Source organism: Eucyclogobius newberryi, unplaced genomic scaffold (genome assembly GCF_026437365.1).
Source record: "Eucyclogobius newberryi isolate DKJ021-1_F unplaced genomic scaffold, fEucNew1.0.hap1 SCAF_7, whole genome shotgun sequence".
NCBI classification, from domain to species: Eukaryota; Metazoa; Chordata; class Actinopteri; order Gobiiformes; family Gobiidae; genus Eucyclogobius; species Eucyclogobius newberryi.
In genome coordinates, this window is record NW_027316389.1 from 20506646 (window position 1) to 20531175 (window position 24530).

The following is a 24530-nucleotide window of genomic DNA, read 5'->3' on the forward strand; positions in this document are numbered from 1 at the left end:
TGCTTTAACTTTATTGTTATTATACAATAAAGTATATTAGAACAATTCAAATTTCAGTAAATTTGAATTGTTCTAAGTACAATGGTGAAGGCCAAACTGTTTATTTATTTATCTATGTACAAAATATCTGGAAGTAAACTAATGAGCACAGATACATTGTTTGACACCACCCTATTAATTATTTTGAAGTAGAATTTTATACTTATATGTACATTTGAATTTCATGTTTTGTGTTAAATGAAGAAATTATATTGCATTTTAAAATATTGTATTTCATTAAATATATATATATATATATATATATATATATATATATATATTTTTTTTTTTTTTTAATTAAAGATAAAATTGTATTTTGTTAAAAATAAAAATATTTTATTTTATTAAAGATTAAAAAAACACTGTAATAATAACTCAAGGCTATGAAAACTCTAGAGATCTGGTCTTTTTTGTATTTTGTTTCATTTTGTTATTACACTCCTGGCAAGAAAATAATCTTGATTTCATTTATTTGCACTTGTAAATATAATGTGCAATCTTTCAATAAAACAAATAAACGCCAATATTTGTTCGGTGTTTTACTACTTCCGCTTGGAATCGTGCAGCCGGCGCTGATTGGCTGCTGCTCTGTGTACAGTTCCAGAAGCTAAATGCTAATGCTAACCCTCGCTCGAACTTCATCTGATAAAACTGCCTCACTTTGTCCACATTTTGCGTTCTTCTCCCGCTTCGTTCTGGATTTACAGCTCAGCAAACACGTCCACTTCACGATGGCGCTCGACAGAAGATGGAAGTAGTGTCTAGCCTCGTCTCTTTCACCTTGTCTAAAGTTTCTCAGCTGTCAAACTGGAATGTCCATAAAACCAGAAGGATGGAGGAGAAAGCTTTAGAAGTCTACGGTATGTTTTATCTGATGGGGAAGGCCTTGCTTTTAGCTGATTAATATTCATTTATTTGAGGACTTTGTGGCAAAATGACAATCTTTTGGGCCAAAGTAATAAGACAGGAAACAAATCAAGGTATTTCTGACACCAGGCTAGCATGAACAATGACTAATACTTCACTAATACTTCCTCAAATTGTAGATCTGTTTCGTGAAGTGCCTCAAATGTCCAGATTTTGCCTTTAATTACGATTCAGGCAGTCCTTTTTTAACTTCTAATGCTTTTTTAACCTCCATTATTGGGTTGACACTACAATGAGATCATGAATATTGTGATAAACAGACGATATTTTAACAATGTATCGGGAATGTGCCAAAAAATAAGCCTTTAAATGTCATGGAATCATATTGTGTTTACATCTCGACAACGATCTCAACAATTATTGCATTATTATCCATTATTCACGATAAAACTAGCACTTTTACTCAGGGAAAATATACCTGTTTAGTCCTTCTGTCGTCCAGGTAAGTTCCATAACAAAAGTAAATTCTGTCTACTGGTCAAAAGTTTAACTATCTTGCGACTTTGATGATTGATTAAATGTATTCACGCTTAAATCTGTTGCCCTGTAGTTCTTGCATGCCAGTAGTGTTGTTAAATCTTTTGTATTGTGTGGTCGAACGTGTTATTCTTCTCTTTGTCAGACGTGATCCGCTCGATCCGAGACCCGGAGAAGCCGAACACGCTGGAGGAGCTGGAGGTGGTGACGGAGACGTGTGTGGAGGTGCAGGATCTCGGGGACGAAGAGTACCTCATCATCATCCGCTTCTCGCCGACGGTGCCGCACTGCTCCTTGGCCACTCTCATTGGTATGAGTCTGCAGCAGTTGCACTCGGATGTACAAATATGAGGAAAACATGATATATTTTATGATTAACCTCTAAAAACAATTTACTTCTTTATTCACTTTTACCTCGCAATGATTTGTTCAGAAGTAGTCAGTAAAAGAAATATACTTTGGGATTATGATGATTAATGAATGTAGCACAAATGTCCATGTTCGTCTCTTCCTATATTTCTGCTGTTTGAGTCGTAACTAGGCAACAGAGCCTGGCGCTGTCTGGCTGGTTTAAGAGAGTGGTTTAAAAAGATGACCGCGACGACCTGAATTGAGTGTAGAGCCGGGGCCGGTGGAGGCGGGGCATCTGGCTCAAACGGAGCAGCGGTCTGACCCATTGAGGCTATGAAAAAACGTTTAAAAATCAGCCAAACGTGTTGCAAATGACTGGGAATCACTGGGTTCCTCACGATTCGATGCGATACACGGCTCTCGACGCGGTAATATCATAATTTTGCGGTAATATCACGATTTTGTCATAATCGATATATTGCTCGTGATATTCTACGATACGTCACTATTTTTAAGAACCCAATACATTAAAAAAAAAAAAAAATATTAAACCACATGAAATACACGCATTTTAATCATCGCAACTGTAAAAAAAAAAAAAATTTAAACTGGAAATTATACCAAAAAGGACTCATGGCGATATAGCGATACAGCAGCCCATGTTATCGATACCGTATCACCAAATTTAGTATTGCAATATATCAATATGTCGATATTTTGGCACGCGCTTAGTGCAGATGGTTGAGTTTTAATCGTGATTTCAATTATCACTCCAGTTACAAACATTTAAACTGATTCAAGGCTGATTCTTCTGTCTCACAAAACTACTCATTTGTATTAAATCTACTCGGATGGATTTTAGTTGCGACCCAAATAATTGAGTGGAACCGCAAAAGTTTGAGACCTCTGTATGAGTTTAAGATGCCACGTATACAACACACGCCGTCAAGCTTTTAGATAGAGACCCGTCTTTGGACGGGGTATTTTAAAATGTGGATGGGCATTTTCAAGTGCATGGTCATTTTATTCATAAATCTTAGAAAAAGGGAATATTATCATTAAATTGTGCCGGGAAGCATTTGACAATAGTCCGCCATTACGGTTTACTGTTTACAAGTGAAAATGTGCATGCTGCGCGCTGATTGGTCGACAAAATGTGTATGCTTGGCTCTGATTAGCTGCCGAGCCGTGGTCCGGAGAATGCCGAAGCTACTCGTTTTTTCGCCTAGTCGGTCCCCGTACCCCCGGACAAAATTATTTGGACGGGGTGTTTTCAAATCCTATCTAACAGCCTGCACGCCGTTCTTTGTGATGCTGTCGAGGGGCAATGCGGAAACCGATATTCACACATATAACAATCATAATGTATTATTATATGGGTTCTCAACCCCCAACACCAGGGGGAACCGACACCTCCTCAAACCAGGCTTTTAGATAGTATTTGAAAACACCCCGTCCAAATAATTTTGTCCGGGGGCTTGAAAAAATTTCAAGGCTATGGAAAGCCAATATGTGTATCACGACCTTTTTTCCAACGCTTTTACAAAATAAAGCGCCGCTTTTAACGCGGAGGCGCCCGCGCGGCGATCTAGAGCGGCGCCCGCACGCTTCTCGTGTCATATTGACTTTCCATACTCTCGCGCCGCCTGCGCCTCTCGGCCGTGCAGATCACACTCCGCCACTTAGGAGCAGCATATCGCGCCGTATTTTACATGGTATTTGGCCGTGGAGGTTCGGCAAACGTGGAGCTTCGGCATTTTCCAGACCACGGCTCGGCAGCCAATCAGAGCCAAGCACACAAACTTTGTCGACCAATCAGCGCGCAGCATGCACATTTTCACTTGTAAACAGTAAACTGTCATGGCGCGGACCACGGCGGACTATCGTCAAACGCTTCCTGGCCCGATTTAATGATGATATTCCCTTTTCTAAAATGTATTAATAAAAATGACCCCGTCCTTGCACTCGAAAATGCCTGTCCACATGTCGAAATACCCCGTCCAAAATACGATAAGACGGCCCTCTATCTAAAAGCCTGCCTCAAACTGTTGACGTTCTGAGCTTCCAAGTTGCCTTTTTCGTCTCTCACATCCAAGACATTTGTCACTTGTGATCTATATCTCAATCATGCTCCCAATGCACTTCCATTTCATCAATTTCCTGTCCATCCCATCAAATTTGACTCCATCATTCTCGTTTTCCGTGCCCCTCATACAAAGTCACCCCCAAAAAGGCTTCGTAATCGGCCTCGCAAAGTTTCTCTAAAGTCGCGTTGCCCCCGTTTTAATGTATGCAAATCCGTTGATAAGACGATCGGGCAGAATTCGCCCGAAACGATGCGTTCTGAAGGACACTCGTCGTTGCATAAGCAGTTTTTAATGGCGGCGGTAAATCATAGACGGGTGGAATAATTCAGACGGTGTTTAGTGCAACAACAACAACAACAGCAACAAAAAGTGTCTGAAAATGCAGGCTAATTTGACTCTTGGCACTGGCAACGGGGAAACGGTTAGTGCTAATTACACGTCTTCGCACGCGTAATCCTCCCTTTCAACGCAGATACAAACAAGTTCTTGTGCTAATGATGATGGTTACAAAATACCCAATGTTTTCTGTTATTCAAAGATATTTAAATATAAAACAAGGGCACAAACGAGACTGTGAAGTGCTAATTGCAACAGTTAGTCGTCTGTTTGCAGGACTTATACTCAAAGTGACAGAAATATACTCCCTAAACTTCTTTCCTAATGCTGCTTTTTGTCTTTTGTCTCTTTTATAGGTTTGTGTTTACAAGTCAAGCTTCAGAGATGTCTACCGTTTAAGCACAAGGTGAGACAAACTATGGAATTTAAATTGCTCTAGGATTGAATATCACCTGAGAGTAAATCTACCGTAGTATAAGTCGCACCAGCCAAAAAAATGCATAATGGAGAAGAAAAAACGTATATAAGTCGCACCCCGGCCAAAACTATGAATAAAGGTGCAACTTATAGTCCGGAAAATACGGTAAAAAATATGAGAGAAGCTTTATTTCTCCCACGATGGAGAAATGCCGGTGTTGCAGTCAAGAACGACAGGGGAACAGGAATATGCAATAAAAAAAACAAAAACGAGATAAATCCTTTTACGAACAGACTTAAATCTGTGCGGGAAAAACGGAAAATAAAAACTTAAGTTGTGTAGAGTACGTGGCTATGGCGTGGTTGTGTCCAGTGTTTGAACAGAATAAATGTTAGTGTAACAAGTGAGTGTAACAAAATATCATGTAAAATAAGAAGAAATTGGGTTGATGTTTTTCTACGCCCACCTCCGAATGCTAACGTTAGCCACTCAGCTCGGCTTGAGAATAAAGTCCATTTTGATATTTAAAGTGTATTTTAAAACATGGGTGTCATTTATTACTGAAATCTGTTTTTTATGAGTTTAAGCTTCTTCTTCTTCCAAAGTCACATGACCCGCGGCGAGGAGGATAAAATATAAAAAAATCTAAAATACCTGAATTTGATACGTCTTCTTTAATACATTTTTGAAGTAAATTGCTCATATTTTACTTTATATATTGATTTTTTGGATCAGTTCAGGCTGTGATGGAGTGAGAATAGAAATAGATCCTACACATAAGGTAAAACTCTGAATAGAACAAAAGTTTCAGTGCATTTTAATACAAAACCCACCGCTATTTGATTAATATTGATTATAAATGATCAGTTATTTCATACGAGGCAACCGTAAAAAGTAGACTTGTGAGAGTTAAACTTAACATAAATACACAGTTTATCAGTACTCTGCGCAGTTGTTGGAGTACAGTTTGAGTCGGATACATGGAGATACTTTTTACAGGTTCAGACTCGGGATGTCACGATATATCACATTTTTATTCACGATTATTGGAACAAGACAAAATAAAATCCTTCATTTCCTTTCATTCTAATACATCGTCACTGTTCCATTAATACTTGACCAGCTTTATGAAATCAAACTTTCTGAATGCTAAAGTCACAAAAGTTATTGTGATATAAACTTCCACATAAAACTTATGCACTACACATTTGCATGTACTTATTTCAGGTCCCGATTGAATAGAAATTACATCATTTTGCTTTTAAAAGACAAACAACCGTTAAAGAAAATCACAAGCCGTCGTGTTCGCCTCCCCTTTTGTCCCCAGATAGTTTCTTTGTTATTTTCTCCGCCTCCGACCAAAGGCAATATTATGCAGTATTTCTCTTTTTTATTATTACAAACGGCTGCTTTATAATGACACAAACGCGGAGATTAAAACAATGGCGTTTTCTCAAACTCTTGCGTCAACAAAGAATTGATTATATCTCTAAAGCCAATCATTAAATTTCCATATTTGCTCACTTGCGTCTATATGTTTGTGCAGTATGTTTAGGTTTAACCTTTGACCTCGGGAAATAGGAGTGGGGAAAAGGCTGATGATTGGCCGAGGGCTTCGTTTATCGCAGCAGAAGTGGTTATAGTTCAGAACGCGTACAAAGCAAAAACACAGACTCTCAAGTGTAGGATTTAGTACGGGACACTTTGCACACGCTGCAAACTGTACACAAAAACTGTACTGTAACAAGTTAACTGCATACAAAAACTGTACTGTAACAAGTTAACTGCATACAAAAACTGTACTGTAACAAGTTAACTGCATACAAAAACTGTACTGTACACAAGTTATCTGCATACAAAAACTGTATACAGTAACAAGTTAACTGCATACAAAAACTGTACTGTACACAAGTTATCTGCATACAAAAACTGTGTACTGTACACAAGTTATCTGCATACAAAAACTGTATACAGTAAAGTTAACTGCATACAAAAACTGTACTGTACACAAGTTATCTGCATACAAAAACTGTATACAGTAACAAGTTAACTGCATACAAAAACTGTATACAGTAAAGTTAACTGCATACAAAAACTGTACTGTACACAAGTTATCTGCATACAAAAACTGTATACAGTAACAAGTTAACTGCATACAAAAACTGTATACAGTAAAGTTAACTGCATACAAAAACTGTACTGTACACAAGTTATCTGCATACAAAAACTGTATACAGTAACAAGTTAACTGCATACAAAAACTATACTGTAACAAGTTATCTGCATACAAAAACTGTGTACTGTACACAAGTTATCTGCATACAAAAACTGTGTACTGTAACAAGTTATCTGCATACAAAAACTGTGTACTGTACACAAGTTAACTGCATACAAAAACTGTGTACTGTAACAAGTTATCTGCATACAAAAACTGTGTACTGTACACAAGTTAACTGCATACAAAAACTGTGTACTGTAACAAGTTAACTGCATACAAAAACTGTGTACCGTAACAAGTTAGGAAGGTCACTATGATGCAACATTTTCAAGTGCGACGTATTACTACAGAAAAGTATCACAATAAACAACAATATTGAATCTAAATGTACAAAAATGCAGAATGAAACACTTCAAATACTTCAATTGTATCTATATTTATATATATTTTTATGAACTACAATAAAATATTACAAATAACATAGCAATACTGTCACAAAAATGATTTTTATTTTTTTTGTATCCATTAAAAAAAAGCTTATCTATATTTAGTCGTAGAAACAATTTGGGTGGGAAGTACTGAGTAAATTGTGTTTTCTTGCGCCGCTTCTACAAATACAAGTACATTTTTCAAATTTTTGTGTTTGAAAATGCCACATTGTGTCCTTTTTATTTCATGTTTTCTCGCTCCTATTACATACCAGTGTAATAGTTTCCCCAAATACAATTTCACTGTTGCTTGATTGATATTATTTGGAAGTAACTTTACTCTTTCTTGAGTACAATTTTTGGCGACTCTGCCCGCCTCTGCTTCTTAACGCTCCATGGCAACTGCAACTCAAATCTTACAAGAGGAATAAAAAAAAAAAAAAAAAAAAAAATATATATATATATATATATATATATATATATATCCTCATATATATCCTCATTAACGGAAAGAAAATGTACAAAACAATCAAACATTAAGTCGATTTAGTAACACAAACACTATTTTTATGTATGTGTTTATTTTAATTCCAAGACATTAAACACAAACAACGGTGTCCTTTTATTTTATGAAAATAAAAGGAAAAACTCTTAACAGTTTAAAAGAAAATTCCTTCAAACACGTCCAGTCTGCCCTTTACACCGTGTTGTTTTTGTCCAGTGGGAGGCGGCGGCCCATGACCCCGCCTCCGACAAAAGTGCATCTTTCAGCAATTAGTAGCTTATATTTATCACCTTTTGCACGTTCTCTGGCTTTTTTTAGGCCCGAGCCCCAGCAGGGCGGAGGGCCTATTGCTCCCGCAACGCTGCCGTTTAACCTTTGACCTCGTTGAGCTGCGTTGCAACTGTCTGACCAAACATGCGGGCGCAGCCCGCATGTTTGGTGCCCCGTCGCCCCTGGCAAGTACAGTGAACTAGCCCATGCCGAAGGCATGGATCATGCATACTTACTCCTGCTATGACAGAAATAGTCAACAATTAGTGAATGGGCGTAGCCCATTCACTAATTGTTGACAACAGCAGCGCGAAGCGCTGCATTCCTTCAAAAACCCTCCTGGCATTGTCCCGTATGCGAGAATCCATGCCGCAGGCATGGGCCATGCTTGTATCTGCTCAAATCAATGGAAGTCTATGGGGAGTGGGCGGGGCATCCCGACGGAATAGGGAGTGACGAGCGCGTAAGCGCTCGTAATGATGATTCCACCCCATGGCGGCATCGGGAAGGCTTAGAGCTTTCAAACGATGTATAATTTGTTGTTATAGTGGAAACGGCTATATTGTTTTTGCTAAAAATATTATTATTTTTATTTTTATTATTTTTCTTGTTCTTCTGCTTTTTGAGCTCTAATTTGACCCCCTGAACATGCTCAAAAACTCACCAAACTTTGCCCAAAATTCAGAATCGGCGAAAAATTTTATTTTTTCTGGGCCATTTTTTTTTTCGTTAAAAAATGGCGCGACAGCGCCACCGACAAAAGTCAAAATACATTGCGCCTATGGGAGACGCCCCGAGGTCAACTTTGGCGTAAAGCTACGAAATTCGGGACACGCATTCCTCTCGTGAGGATAAACAAAAAAAAATCATTGTGGCCACGCCCCCAAACTTACCCTATGGCCGCCATCTTCCTTTGAAAATGAAAACAAGCTGAGTTAGCCATTTTGTTTACGTCAAACTTTGACGAACTCCTCCTAGGGCGTTTTGCCCACCGACTTCAAAATCGGCGTACGTCCTCTGGACAAGTGGGGCATCTAAAGTTATTCAATTTTTTGAGATACCTTTTACGGTCTGTGTGCGGCGCAGCCGCAAAGTTGGACAACTTATTTTGGAATATTGCAGGTCTAAAAATTGCTCCCATTTGATCAAAACCAGTCCGATTAGGACCAAATTTGAATCAGTTGTTAAACTTTCTAGTTTGGACCAGTTTAGGCTGACAAAATTGAAATGGCAGTGATAGCGCCCCCTACAGAGTGACCTTTAAATTAACATTGAAGGTCAAAAATTAGTTTTACCAAAATTGTCTAAACTTTACCCAAAATTCTATTTTGCCGTCCCGATCACAAAAGCCAATCACAAAAATGCCTAAATTTTTACGCCGTAGTCGTAGCGATGACAGAAACCTCCCATGTTATCCCTATGGGAAAACCACAAAATCTCTCAAATTACCACATTTTTATGTTTTACACTTTAACGAAGTCCTCCTAGTGCGTTTTGCCCACCAACCTCAAAATCGGTGTACGTCCTCTAGACAAGTGGTGTATCTAAAGTTATCCAAATTTTAAGGATAACTTTTACGGTCTTTGTGCGACGGAGCCGCAAACGTTTCCCAGAATTCTGACTATTTGGCCTTCAGAGTGGCCTCTAAACAATAGAGTTTTTCCAAATGACATGATATTTTGAACGAAATTCTAATTTGCCATCCTGATCATACAAGTATGAGAGCCAAAGTCATATTTTGTACGGCGTAACCGTAGCGTTGACAGAAACATCCCATGTTATCCTTATGGGAAAATCGTAGAATCGCTCAAATCACCACATTTTTACGCTTCACACTTTAACAAACTCCTCCTAGGGCGATTGTCCGATCAAGTTCATATTTGGAGAATATCATCTACACAAGCGGGGCATCAAAACTTACCCATATTTTGATTCTAAGTGCTACGGTCTCTGTGTGGCGGACCCGCAAATATATGTCAGAAATGGGAAAACAGCGAAATCTCTAAAATCACCACATTTTTACGCTTCACACTTTAACGAACTCCTCCTAGGCCGATTGCCCGATCAAGCTCATATTTGGGGAAAATCATCTACACAAACGGGGCATCAAAAGTTATCCATATTTTGATTTTAAGTGGTACGGTCTCTGTGCCGTGGAGCTGCAAATATACTGTCACAAATGGGAAAAACGCCAAATCCTTGAAATGTTCACATTTACGCTTCACACTTTAACAAACTCCTCCGTGGGCAATAGCTCGATCAAGCTTTACTTTGGGAAAAATCATCTACACAAGCGCGGCATCAAAAGTTATCCATATTTTTATTCCAAGTGCTACGGTCTCTGTGCGACGGCGCAGCAAATTTGACTGACACTTGTGTTCATTTGCACTGGATTGGCCATGTCCAATGTGTCGCCGTCTGTCAAGTTCTTTTTTTATTCAACACACAATAAGGGCGCCATCTTTATCAAGTCAAAAGCGCAGAGTCGGAAGGCCGGCGGCCCGCGAGGGCCGTTGGATGCCGCTTGCGGCTTTAATTAGGCCCGAGCCCTAGCAGGGGGAGGGCCTATTGCTCCCGCAACGCTGCCGAAGGCAGCGTTGCAACTGTCTGACCAAACATGCGGGCGCAGCCCGCATGTTTGGTACCCCGTCGCCCCTGGCAAGTACAGTGAACTAGCCCATGCCGAAGGCATGGATCATGCATACTTACTCCTGCTATGACAGAAATAGTCAACAATTAGTGAATGGGCGTAGCCCATTCACTAATTGTTGACAACAGCAGCGCGAAGCGCTGCATTCCTCCAAAAACCCTCCTGGCATCGTCCCGTATGCGAGAATCCATGCCGCAGGCATGGGCCATGCTTGTATCTGCTCAAATCAATGGAAGTCTATGGGGAGTGGGCGGGGCATCCCGACGGAATAGGGAGTGACGAGCGCGTAAGCGCTCGTAATGATGATTCCACCCCATGGCGGCATCGGGAAGGCTTAGAGCTTTCAAACGATGTATCATTTGTTGTTATAGTAAAAACGGCTATATTGTTTTTGCTAAAAATATTATTATTATTATTATTATTATTATTATTTTTCTTGTTCTTCTTCAGCGCTTTGATCTCTAATTTGACCCCCTGAACATGCTCAAAAACTCACCAAACTTTGCCCAAAATTCAGAATCGGCGAAAAATTTTATTTTTTCTGGGCCATTTTTTTTTCCGTTAAAAAATGGCGCGACAGCGCCACCGACAAAAGTCAAAATACATTGCGCCTATGGGAGACGCCCCGAGGTCAACTTTGGCGTAAAGCTACGAAATTCGGGACACGCATTCCTCTCGTGAGGATAAACAAAAAAAATCATTGTGGCCACGCCCCCAAACTTACCCTATGGCCGCCATCTTCCTTTGAAAATGAAAACAAGCTGAGTTAGCCATTTTGTTTTTGTCAAACTTTGACGAACTCCTCCTAGGGCGTTTTGCCCACCGACTTCAAAATCGGCGTACGTCCTCTGGACAAGTGGGGCATCTAAAGTTATTCAATTTTTTGAGATACCTTTTACGGTCTGTGTGCGGCGCAGCCGCAAAGTTGGACAACTTATTTTGGAATATTGCAGGTCTAAAAATTGCTCCCATTTGATCAAAACCAGTCCGATTAGGACCAAATTTGAATCAGTTGTTAAACTTTCTAGTTTGGACCAGTTTAGGCTGACAAAATTGAAATGGCAGTGATAGCGCCCCCTACAGAGTGACCTTTAAATTAACATTGAAGGTCAAAAATTAGTTTTACCAAAATTGTCTAAACTTTACCCAAAATTCTATTTTGCCGTCCCGATCACAAAAGCCAATCACAAAAATGCCTAAATTTTTACGCCGTAGTCGTAGCGATGACAGAAACCTCCCATGTTATCCCTATGGGAAAACCACAAAATCTCTCAAATTACCACATTTTTATGTTTTACACTTTAACAAAGTCCTCCAAGTGCGTTTTGCCCACCAACCTCAAAATCGGTGTACGTCCTCTAGACAAGTGGTGTATCTAAAGTTATCCAAATTTTAAGGATAACTTTTACGGTCTTTGTGCGACGGAGCCGCAAACGTTTCCCAGAATTCTGACTATTTGGCCTTCAGAGTGGCCTATAAACAATAGAGTTTTTCCAAATGACATGATATTTTGAACAAAATTCTAATTTGCCATCCTGATCATAAAAGTATGAGAGCCAAAGTCATATTTTGTACGGCGTAACCGTAGCGATGACAGAAACATCCCATGTTATCCTTATGGGAAAATCGTAGAATCGCTCAAATCACCACATTTTTACGCTTCACACTTTAACAAACTCCTCCTAGGGCGATTGTCCGATCAAGTTCATATTTGGAGAATATCATCTACACAAGCGGGGCATCAAAACTTACCCATATTTTGATTCTAAGTGCTACGGTCTCTGTGTGGCGGACCCGCAAATATATGTCAGAAATGGGAAAACAGCGAAATCTCTAAAATCACCACATTTTTACGCTTCACACTTTAACGAACTCCTCCTAGGCCGATTGCCCGATCAAGCTCATATTTGGGGAAAATCATCTAAACAAACGGGGCATCAAAAGTTATCCATATTTTGATTTTAAGTGGTACGGTCTCTGTGCCGTGGAGCTGCAAATATACTGTCACAAATGGGAAAAACGCTAAATCTATGAAATGTTCAAATTTATGCTTCACACTTTAACAAACTCCTCCGTGGGCAATAGCTCGATCAAGCTTTACTTTGGGAAATATCATCTACACAAGCGGGGCATCAAAAGTTATCCATATTTATATTCTAAGTGCTACGGTCTCTGTGCGGCGGAGCAGCACATTTGACTGACACTTGTGTTGATTTGCACTGGATTGGCCATGTCCAATGTGTCTCCGTCTGTCAAGTTCTTTTTTAATTCAACACAATAAGGGCGCCATCTTTATCAAGTCGAAAGCGCAGAGTCGGAAGGCCGGCGGCCCGCTAGGGCCGTTGGATGCCGCTTGCGGCTTTAATATTCTTTCTTCTTTCTTTCTTTCTTCTCGGGACCAACCCCCCTATTTTTCACCCAGTGAACATTGACGAAAAGTCACAAAAATTTGCACACCTCTAAAAATCGTGCCTCTCTACATTCTGGCTATTTCCCTTTTCTAAAATAAAAAAATTGGCGCGTCAGCGCCCCCAAATGTACCAAAAATGCATTGAGAGATAGGAAATGACCCAAAAAAAATCTGATCGTAGAATCATGAAATTTGGCGCAGAGGTAGATGGTGACAAGAGAAGTAAAAAATATTATCACGGCAACGCCGTCCGCCCAACCAAATGTCGGCCATATTGGTTCAAAAATGGCTAAGCATGACTCGGGAGTTTTTCCAAATGTCGTACTTTTACAAACTCCTCCCAGGGCGTTGGCTCTAAAAAGCTGAAATTTGGTGAAAATGTTACTGAGTAGTGGGACATCAAAAGTTATTCAAATTACATTGATACCTGTCACGGTCTCTGAGCGGAGAAGCCGCAAACTGTAGCTAGAATTTCAGAAATCTCCCAAATTTAACATTTCTGCCGTTTGCGCAGATAAAGTCCGAATTGCGTCAAATTTGAATCAGTTGTTAAACTTTCTAGTTTGGACCAGTTTAGGCTGACAAAATTGAAATGGCCGCGATAGCGCCCCCTACAGAGTGACCTTTAAATTAACATTGAAGGTCAAAAATTAGTTTTACCAAAATTGTCTAAACTTTACCCAAAATTCTATTTTGCCGTCCCGATCACAAAAGCCAATCACAAAAATGCCTACATTTTTACGGCGTAGTCGTAGCGATGACAGAAACCTCCCATGTTATCCCTATGGGAAAACCGCAAAATCTCTCAAATATCCACATTTTTATGTTTTACACTTTAACGAACTCCTCCTAGTGCGTTTTGCCCACCAACCTCAAAATCGGTGTACGTCCTCTAGACAAGTGGGGCATCTAAATTTATCCAAATTTTAAGGATAACTTTTACGGTCTCTGTGCGACGGAGCCGCAAACGTTTCCCAGAATTCTGACTATTTGGCCTTCAGAGTGGCCTATAAACAATAGAGTTTTTCCAAATGACATGATATTTTGCACAAAATTCGAATTTGCCATCCTGATCGTACAAGTATGAGAGCCAAAGTCATATTTTGTACGGCGTAACCGTAGCGATGACAGAAACATCCCATGTTATCCTTATGGGAAAATCGCAAAATCGCTCAAATCACCACATTTTTACGCTTCACACTTTAACAAACGTCTCCTAGGGCGATTGTCCGATCAAACTCATATTTGGGGAAAATCATCTACACAAACGGGGCATCAAAAATTATCCATATTTTGATTTTAAGTGCTACGGTCTCTGTGCCGTGAAGCTGCAAATATACTGTCACAAATGGGAAAACCGCCAAATCCTTGAAATGTTCACATTTATGCTTCACACTTTAATGAACTCCTCTGTGGGCAATAGCTCGATCAAGCTCATATTTTGGGGAAAATCATCTACACAAGCGGAGCATTAAAAGTTATCCATATTTTTATTCCAAGTGTCACGGTCTCTGTGTGCTGGAGCTTTGTGTTAATTTGCACTGGTTAAGTACAGCATTGTACATGTCCAATGTGTCACTGTCTTAGTTCTTAGACAATTGCGTTAGCGCCATCTCTGTAAAATGCAGAGAGCAGAGTCGGAAGGCCGGCGGCCCGCGAGGGCCGTTGGATGCCGCTTGCGGCTTTAATATTCTTTCTTCTTTCTTTCTTTCTTCTCGGGACCAACCCCCCTATTTTTCACCCAGTGAACATTGACGAAAAGTCACAAAAATTTGCACACCTCTAAAAATCCTGCCTCTCTACATTCTGGCTATTTCCCTTTTCAAAAATAAAAAATTGGCGCGTCAGCGCCCCCAAACGTACCAAAAATGCATTGAGAGATGGGAAATGACCCAAAAAAAATCTGATCGTAGAATCATGAAATTTGGCGCAGAGGTAGATGGTGACAAGAGAAGTAAAAAATATTATTATGGCAACGCCGTTCGCCCAACCAAATGTCGGCCATATTGCTTCAAAAATGGCTAAGCATGACTCGGGAGTTTTTCCAAACGTCGTACTTTTACGAACTCCTCCCAGGGCGTTGGCTCTAAAAAGCTGAAATTTGGTGAAAATGCTACTGAGGAGTGGGACATCAAAAGTTATTCAAATTACATTGATACCTCTCACGGTCTCTGTGCGGCGAAGCCGCAAACTTTAGCAAGAATTTCAGAAATCTCCCAAATTTAACATTTCTGCCGTTTGCGCAGATAAAGTCCGAATTGCGTCAAACAATTCAGTTGTTAAACTCTTTGCCCTAAACCTACTTGAAGTGAAATAAATTTATTTGGCGCCACAGCGCCCCCTACAGATTTTATATGGAAGTTAAATGTTTAGTTTTGCGAAATTATATGAAATTTGACACACAACTCAATTTTGTCATCCCCATCAAAAAAGTCAATGAGACCCATGTCATAATTGTTATGGCTTTGCCGTAGCGATGACCGAAACCTCCCATGTTATTCCAATGGGGAAATTGCCTGAACATGTTTACACTTTATACTTTCACAAACCCCTCCCAGGGCGTCAGCCCTATTAACCTGAAATTTGGTGAGACTCATCTTCAGGTGTGGACCATCAAAAGTTATCCACATTTTTATTCAAAGAGTCACGGTGTCTGTGCGGCAAAGCCGCACATTTTGCCAAGAATTCAAATTAAAATAGCTTTTTGATGGTAAAACAAAGGGGAGAAGATGTGACAGCGTCACAGATTCAGCAGTAGGCGTACAAAAAGGACAATTGGGGCGCGTTAGCGCCCCCTCCTCTTGCGGCGTGGCGGCGGTGTGGAGGCGGCGTGGCGGCGGTGTGGAGGCGGCGTGGCGAGGGCCGATCATTGCCGCTTGCGGCTATATTTATTATTATTTTTCTTGTTCTTCTTCAGCGCTTTGATCTCTAATTTGACCCCCTGAACATGCTCAAAAACTCACCAAACTTTGCCCAAAATTCAGAATCGGCGAAAAATTTTATTTTTTCTGGGCCATTTTTTTTTTCGTTAAAAAATGGCGCGACAGCGCCACCGACAAAAGTCAAAATACATTGCGCCTATAGGAGACGCCCCGAGGTCAACTTTGGCGTAAAGCTACGAAATTCGGGACACGCATTCCTCTCGTGAGGATATACAAAAAAAATCATTGTGGCCACGCCCCCAAACTTACCCTATGGCCGCCATCTTCCTTTGAAAATGAAAACAAGCTGAGTTAGCCATTTTGTTTACGTCAAACTTTGACGAACTCCTCCTAGGGCGTTTTGCCCACCGACTTCAAAATCGGCGTACGTCCTCTGGACAAGTGGGGCATCTAAAGTTATTCAATTTTTTGAGATACCTCTTACGGTCTGTGTGCGGCGCAGCCGCAAAGTTGGACAACTTATTTTGGAATATTGCAGGTCTAAAAATTGCTCCCATTTGATCAAAACCAGTCCGATTAGGACCAAATTTGAATCAGTTGTTAAACTTTCTAGTTTGGACCAGTTTAGGCTGACAAAATTGAAATGGCAGTGATAGCGCCCCCTACAGAGTGACCTTTAAATTAACATTGAAGGTCAAAAATTAGTTTTACCAAAATTGTCTAAACTTTACCCAAAATTCTATTTTGTCGTCCCGATCACAAAAGCCAATCACAAAAATGCCTAATTTTTTACGGCGTTGTCGTAGCGATGACAGAAACCTCCCATGTTATCCCTATGGGAAAACCACCAAATCTCTCAAATTACCACATTTTTATGTTTTACACTTTAACGAAGTCCTCCTAGTGCGTTTTGCCCACCAACCTCAAAATCGGTGTACGTCCTCTAGACAAGTGGTGCATCTAAAGTTATCCAAATTTTAAGGATAACTTTTACGGTCTCTGTGCGACGGAGCCGCAAACGTTTCCCAGAATTCTGACTATTTGGCCTTCAGAGTGGCCTATAAACAATAGAGTTTTTCCAAATGACATGATATTTTGCACAAAATTCTAATTTGCCATCCTGATCATACAAGTATGAGAGCCAAAGTCATATTTTGTACGGCGTAACCGTAGCGATGACAGAAACATCCCATGTTATCCTTATGGGAAAATCGCAGAATCGCTCAAATCACCACATTTTTACGCTTCACACTTTAATGAACTCCTCCTAGGGCGATTGTCCGATCAAGTTCATATTTGGGGAATATCATCTACACAAGCGGGGCATCAAAACGTATCCATATTTTGATTTCAAGTGCTACGGTCTCTGTGCCGTGGAGCTGCAAATATGTCAGAAATAGGAAAACAGCGAAATCTCTAAAATGACCACATTTTTACGCTTCACACTTCAACGAACTCCTCCTAGGGCGATTGCCTGATCAAGCTCATATTTGGGGAAAATCATCTACACAAACAGGGCATCAAAAGTTATCCATATTTTGATTTTAAGTGGTACGGTCTCTGTGCCGTGGAGCTGCAAATATACTGTCACAAATGGGAAAAACGCCAAATCCTTGAAATGTTCACATTTACGCTTCACACTTTAACAAACTCCTCCGTGGGCAATAGCTCGATCAACCTTTACTTTGGGAAATATCATCTACACAAGCGCGGCATCAAAAGTTATCCATATTTTTATTCCAAGTGCTACGGTCTCTGTGCGGCGGCGCAGCAAATTTGACTGACACTTGTGTTCATTTGCACTGGATTGGCCATGTCCAATGTGTCGCCGTCTGTCAAGTTCTTTTTTAATTCAAGACACAATAAGGGCGCCATCTTTATCAAGTCGAAAGCGCAGAGTCGGAAGGCCGGCGGCCCGCGAGGGCCGTTGGATGCCGCTTGCGGCTTTAATTAGGCCCGAGCGCCACAAGCTGGCGAGAGGCCTATTAATCTCGTAAGGCCGTGCGAAGCACGGCTGCGAAAGTGCGCACGTAGTGCGCACGAAATCGAGCGCGAAGCGCTCGCCCACTTCCAAACACTCACTAACGCACTCCTCCACTCATGCACGCCCCGTGCATACTAATTAGTTGTAGGAAAATGGAACATTACCGTTGTAAACGGGCGAAGCCCGTGCAAAAGTTCGCACTAAACGAGCACTTTACATTGGGATGACGACCGCGAAGCGGTCGTCATCCCCATATAAAGCACTCATTTGCGCTAAGTAGCTCACGAATACGTTCCCCATCTCTTGCATGTTTCGTGCATATAAGCATGTAATGCAAAAATTTAACATTATTACTGTATAGAGGGCCAAAAACACAAAGTGGGCGGAGCCCACTCAAAATTATCGAAAGTACCCGTCAGTGACCAGGGACCCACACCATGAGGTAGGAAAGCGCGAGCGCTTTCCGAAAATGTATAGTTTATGATATTTGAAAAATGGGAAACATTGTTTTCGCATCGGAATATTATTCTTTCTTCTTCTTCTTCTCGGGACCAACCCCCCTATTTTTCACCCAGTGAACATTGACGAAAAGTCACAAAAATGTTCACACCTCTAAAAATCGTGCCTCTCTACATTCTGGCTATTTCCCTTTTCTAAAATAAAAAAATTGGTGCGTCAGCGCCCCCAAATGTACCAAAAATGCATTGAGAGATGGGAAATGACCCAAAAAAAATCTGATCGTAGAATCATGAAATTTGGCGCAGAGGTAGATGGTGACAAGAGAAGTAAAAAATATTACTACGGCAACGCCGTCCGCCCAACCAAATGTCGGCCATATTGCTTCAAAAATGGCTAAACATGATTTTGGAGTTTTTCCAAACGTCGTACTTTTACGAACTCCTCCCAGGGCGTTGGGCCTAAAAAGCTGAAATTTGGTGAAAATGCTACTGAGGAGTGGGACATCAAAAGTTATCCAAATTACATTGATACCTCTCACGGTCTCTGTGCGGCGAAGCCGCAAACTGTAGCTAGAATTTCAGAAATCTCCCATATTTAAAATTTCTGCCGTTTGCGCAGATAAAGTCCGAATTGCGTCAAATTAGAATCAGTTGTTAAACTCTTTGCCCTAAACCCACTTGAAGTGAAATAAATTCATTTGGCGCCACAGCGCCCCCTACAGATTTTATATGGAGGTTAAATGTTTAGTTTTGCGAAATTATATGAAATTTGACACACAACTCAATTTTAGCATCCCCATCAAAAAAGTCAATGAGAGCCATGTCATAATTGTTATGGCGTTGCCGTAACGATGACCGAAACCTTCCATGTTATTCCAATGGGGAAATCGCCAGAACATGTTTACACTTTATACTTTCACAAACTCCTCTTAGGGCGTCAGCCCTATTAACCTGAAATTTGGTGAGACTCATCTTCAGGGGTGGACCATCAAAAGTGATCCACATTTTTATTCAAAGAGTCACGGTGTCTGTGCGGCAAAGCCGCACATTGTGCCAAGAATTCAAAATAAAATTGCTTTTTGATGGTAAAACAAAGGGGAGAAGATGTGACAGCGTCACAGATTCAGCAGTAGGCGCAATAAAAGGACAATTGGGGCGCGTTAGCGCCCCCTCCTCTTGCGGCGTGGCGGCGGCGTGGCGAGGGCCGATCATTGCCGCTTGCGGCTATATTTATTTTTATTTTTCTTGTTCTTCTGCTTTTTGAGCTCTAATTTGACCCCCTGAACATGCTCAAAAACTCACCAAACTTTGCCCAAAATTCAGAATCGGCGAAAAATTTGATTTTTTTCTGGGCCATTTTTTTTTTCGTTAAAAAATGGCGCGACAGCGCCACCGACAAAAGTCAAAATACATTGCGCCTATGGGAGACGCCCCGAGGTCAACTTTGTCGTAGAGCTACAAAATTTGGGACATGCATTCCTCTCGTGAGGACAAAAAAAAATATTACTGTGGCCACGCCTCCAGACTTACCCTATGCCCGCCATCTTCCTTTGAAAATGAAAACAAGCTGTGTTAGCCATTTTGTTCACGTCAAACTTTGACGAACTCCTCCTAGGGCGTTTTGCCCACCGACTTCAAAATCGGCGTACGTCCTCTGGACAAGTGGGGCATCTAAAGTTATTCAATTTTTTGAGATACCTTTTACGGTCTGTGTGCGGCGCGGCCGCAAAGTTGGACAACTTATTTTGGAATATTGCAGATCTAAAACTTGCTCCCTTTTGATCAAAACCAGTCCGATTAGGACCAAATTTGAATCAGTTGTTAAACTTTCTAGTTTGGACCAGTTTAGGCTGACAAAATTGAAATGGCCGCGATAGCGCCCCCTACAGAGTGACCTTTAAATTAACATTGAAGGTCAAAAATTAGTTTTACCAAAATTGTCTAAACTTTACCCAAAATTCTATTTTGCCGTCCCGATCACAAAAGCCAATCACAAAAATGCCTAAATTTTTACGGCGTAGTCGTAGCGATGACAGAAACCTCCCATGTTATCCCTATGGGAAAACCGCAAAATCTCTCAAATTACCACATTTTTATGTTTTACACTTTAACGAACTCCTCCTAGTGCGTTTTGCCCACCAACCTCAAAATCGGTGTACGTCCTCTAGACAAGTGGGGCATCTAAAGTTATCCAAATTTTAAGGATAACATTTACGGTCTCTGTGCGACGGAGCCGTAAACGTTTCCCAGAATTCTGACTATTTGGCCTTCAGAGTGGCCTATAAACAATAGCGTTTTTCCAAATGACATGATATTTTGCACAAAATTCTAATTTGCCATCCTGATCATAAAAGTATGAGAGACAAAGTCATATTTTGTACAGCGTAACCGTAGCCATGACAGAAATATCCCATGTTATCCTTATGGGAAAATCGCGAAATCCCTCAAATCACCACATTTTTACGCTTCACACTTTAACAAACTCCTCCTAGGGCGATTGTCCGATCAAACTCATATTTAGGGAAAATCATCTATACAAGCGGGGCATCAAAAGCTATCCATATTTTTATTCTAAGTGCTACGGTCTCTGTGTGGCGGACCCGCAAATATATGTCAGAAATGGGAAAACAGCGAAATCTCTAAAATGACCACATTTTTACGCTTCACACTTAAACAAACTCCTCCTAGTGCGATTGCCCGATCAAGCTCATATTTGGGGGAAATCATCTACACAAGGGAAGCATCAAAAGTTAGTCATATTTGGATTCTAAGTGCCGTGGAGCTGCAAATATACTGTCACAAATGGGAAAAACGCTAAATCTATGAAATGTTCAAATTTATGCTTCACACTTTAACAAACTCCTCCGTGGGCAATAGCTCGATCAAGCTTTACTTTGGGAAATATCATCTACACAAGCGGGGAATCAAAAGTTATCCATATTTATATTCTAAGTGCTACGGTCTCTGTGCAGCGGAGCAGCAAATTTGACTGACACTTGTGTTGATTTGCACTGGATTGGCCATGTCAATTGTGTCGCCGTCTGTCAAGTTCTTTTTTTATTCAACACACAATAAGGGCGCCATCTTTATCAAGTCGAAAGCGCAGAGTCGGAAGGCCGGCGGCCCGCGAGGGCCGTTGGATGCCGCTTGCGGCTTTAATTTTTTTTTTTTTTTGCTTTTTTAAAAAATTATTTTGCATTTAAAAGACACCACATAGTGCACTCAAAACATCAAAGCAAGTATAATCATAAGTTACATAAACTTATACATATCTATATATACTTGTGGACATGGTGGACATGGTGGACCTGGTGGACCTGGTGTACCTGGATGACCTGGATGACATGGTGGACATGGAGGACCTGGATGACCTGGATGACCTGGTGGACATGGTGGACATGGAGGACATGGAGGACATGGAGGACATGGTGGACCTGGTGAACATGGATGACCTGGTGGACCAGGTGTACCTAGTAGACCTGTCAGCTCGACTGTCCCAAACTTGATTTACAACGGAGCGACTTGAAAGAACCAGATCTCTTCACGACTGTCATTGTTCTTGTGAATAGCATCTGTTTTCCTCAAAATCCAATCAGTGTAATGATCCTTTTAGACGTTACGGTTAGAATAATGAGATCCCATTCCGAAACGCAGGAGTTATTTTAGGATGAGCCTGCAAAAAAAACAATCTAGCTGTTTTTTATGACGGTTCGCGTGAAGTCAAGTGAACTCTCCCCAGACGCTGAATGTCTCTGAAGCTAATTAACTTGTTCATCCGGAGGCCTCTGTACCCTTGAGACTAAACAAAGCCATTCTGCAGGAGGTAAAGGTTAACTTCCTCCTGCTCTTTTCACTTCATTTGCATAATGAGCTTTTTTAGCATAAACACACACTTTTCTTCAACAAACAACTAAAGCAACTGCTGTTTTGAAGTGGCCTGAATCTCAAATACTACAATATTATGAAATGAAAAGCTCCTTTGCTCAAATGCTCCGTGAAACCATGAACATTTGCTCCATTTCAATGCCATTTCTTCTCTGCAAAATCACAAACGGTGTAGTGTGAGATAAATATATATACCAAGGGTTCTGTCGGTGTAATCCCTCATTCGTCCAGGCGTGTTCCATAGTAGAAAAAGCTTCAGTTGTAGTCATCTGGACTCAGTTTGAAAAAATAGACGTTTCGACTCTCATCCAAGAGTCATTGTCAATAACGACGTATTAATCGTTATTGACAATGACTCTTGGATGAGAGTCGAAACGTCTATTTTTTCAAACTGAGTCCAGATGACTACAACTGAAGCTTTTTCTACCAAGGGTTCTGCATATTGTTGTCACACAAGTAGTAGAACAAGTCTGTGTTTTTGTTCAACCTCCAGAAAACAATTTTATTTTGTTAACCGTATGTTGCTCCGGAGTATAAATCGCACCCAAAAAATGTATAATAGAGAAAAAAACACACAAGTCTCACTGGAGTATAAGTAGATTTTTGGGGGAAATTTATTTGACAAAATCCAAGACCAAGAACAAACTTTTCATCTTGAAATGCAGTTTAAAATAATAACAGATTAGAGAACATGGTGAATAGGTGTACGTATGCTAACGCTAACACCTTCAGCTACATGAGGCACAGACAGAACTGTGGTAAGTGTCTGGTATGTTAACGTGACATATTAACAGTTATTCAGAAAACTATAGCATAAAGAACATGGTAACAAGTTTACCAAAGCATCAGTTTTACCCCAAATCACTAAATCCATTGAATTCTTCTTCCTCTGTGTCACTTCTAAACAACTCCACAAAGTCCTGAGGTAAATCATCATGTTAAATGCGGTTTCCTATGTGAACGAATAATATCACATATAAGTCGCACCCCGGGCATGTAAAAAGGTTGGACTTATAATCCGGAAAATACGGTACTTCTTCTAAATTTAAGGTTTTAGGGCTGTAGCAGGGGTTTAGTCGATTAATCGGTCAATAATGTCAGCGTCGACTAATTATTTAATTAAGATGAATTGTATGCAAAAGGAGAAAGGTGTGACTTTTTTCCTGTGCCACGCCTCCTTTACTTTATTGATTGATTTTATTTATTGACCGCAGCCCTACTTTTCCATCGTTAACAATTTGAAATGTTAAAATTACCGAAATCAAAGAGATTTAATATCTTTTAATTACATTTTTGCCGTATAAGAATCTCCACTACAAACTACAAAATATCCTCTCTAATTCAGGGGGAAATGAAGTTTAAACGGGTAGAAATGTAAGTTGTAATGTTTAGTCTGATTATACTGCATATGTTTGAAGCCCAGGTCTTTGCTCTTGTTTAAATTAACCCACAAACGACGCAACTTTGACAGTTCTTGTTTCTTCTTTTGCAGCTTGAAATCTACATTTCAGAAGGAACCCATTCCACAGAGGAGGACAGTAAGTCTTTAACGTCTTTCTCCATATTTAACGCCCTTTAAATTGCTGCAACCACACAATGCAAAGTGATGTGCTAGTTTATACGTTTTTATTCTTCCCACGCGATTTAGAGCTAATGTCTGTTAATTGCAAAAAAAATTATGTCTGTAACGATTGTAATCAAACCACGTTGTACGCTGTGCCATAAGCTCGAAAGCAAGCAATCAATCAATTGTTCCAAGTTCTAAAACACAAGATGACAAAGTAAAGGCGCTTAAGAGCACGTTCAAAGGCCAACGATACCAAAAGGCGTAATACATACCATATTTTCCAAACTATAAGTCGCACCTTTTTTCATAGTTTTGGCCGCGGTGCGACCTGTACTTAAATTTATACTTGTATACTTCAAGTTATACTCTGGAGCGACTCCAGTGCAACTTATATATGTTTTTTCTTCTCTATTATGCATTTTTTGCCTGGTGCGACTTATACTCCGGTGCGACTTATAGTCCAGAAAATACGGTATCTTTTAATGCGCGTCTGTATGAAAAGAGACATTTTTTGCGTTTGCAGTTAACAAACAGATCAACGATAAGGAGCGAGTGGCGGCGGCGATGGAAAACCCGAACCTCCGGGAGATCGTGGAGCAGTGCGTCACTGAACCCGACGACTGAGAAGAAGAAGAAGA

At 40.4% G+C, this 24530-nt stretch overlaps 1 protein-coding gene across 1 annotated transcript; it reads left to right on the forward strand.

Moving 5' to 3' along the window:
- Nucleotides 1-601: 601 nt before the first annotated feature.
- On the forward strand, nt 602-24530 carry ciao2a (cytosolic iron-sulfur assembly component 2A). Its single transcript, XM_072434901.1, has 5 exons — nt 602-899; nt 1589-1753; nt 4574-4623; nt 23818-23863; nt 24416-24530. Exons 1-5 carry the CDS (start codon nt 788-790, stop codon nt 24514-24516), a joined length of 474 nt encoding a protein of 157 aa, XP_072291002.1. The 5' UTR covers nt 602-787; the 3' UTR covers nt 24517-24530.

Excerpts from the sequence above, each read along its gene's own strand:
- ciao2a (XM_072434901.1), top strand. The coding sequence starts at position 788 with ATGGAAGTAGTGTCTAGCCTCGTCTCTTTCACCTTGTCTAAAGTTTCT. Across the intron at positions 900-1,588 it reads GAAAGCTTTAGAAGTCTACG|ACGTGATCCGCTCGATCCGA; the intron begins GTATGTTTTATC and ends TCTCTTTGTCAG. Across the intron at positions 1,754-4,573 it reads CTCCTTGGCCACTCTCATTG|GTTTGTGTTTACAAGTCAAG; the intron begins GTATGAGTCTGC and ends TCTCTTTTATAG.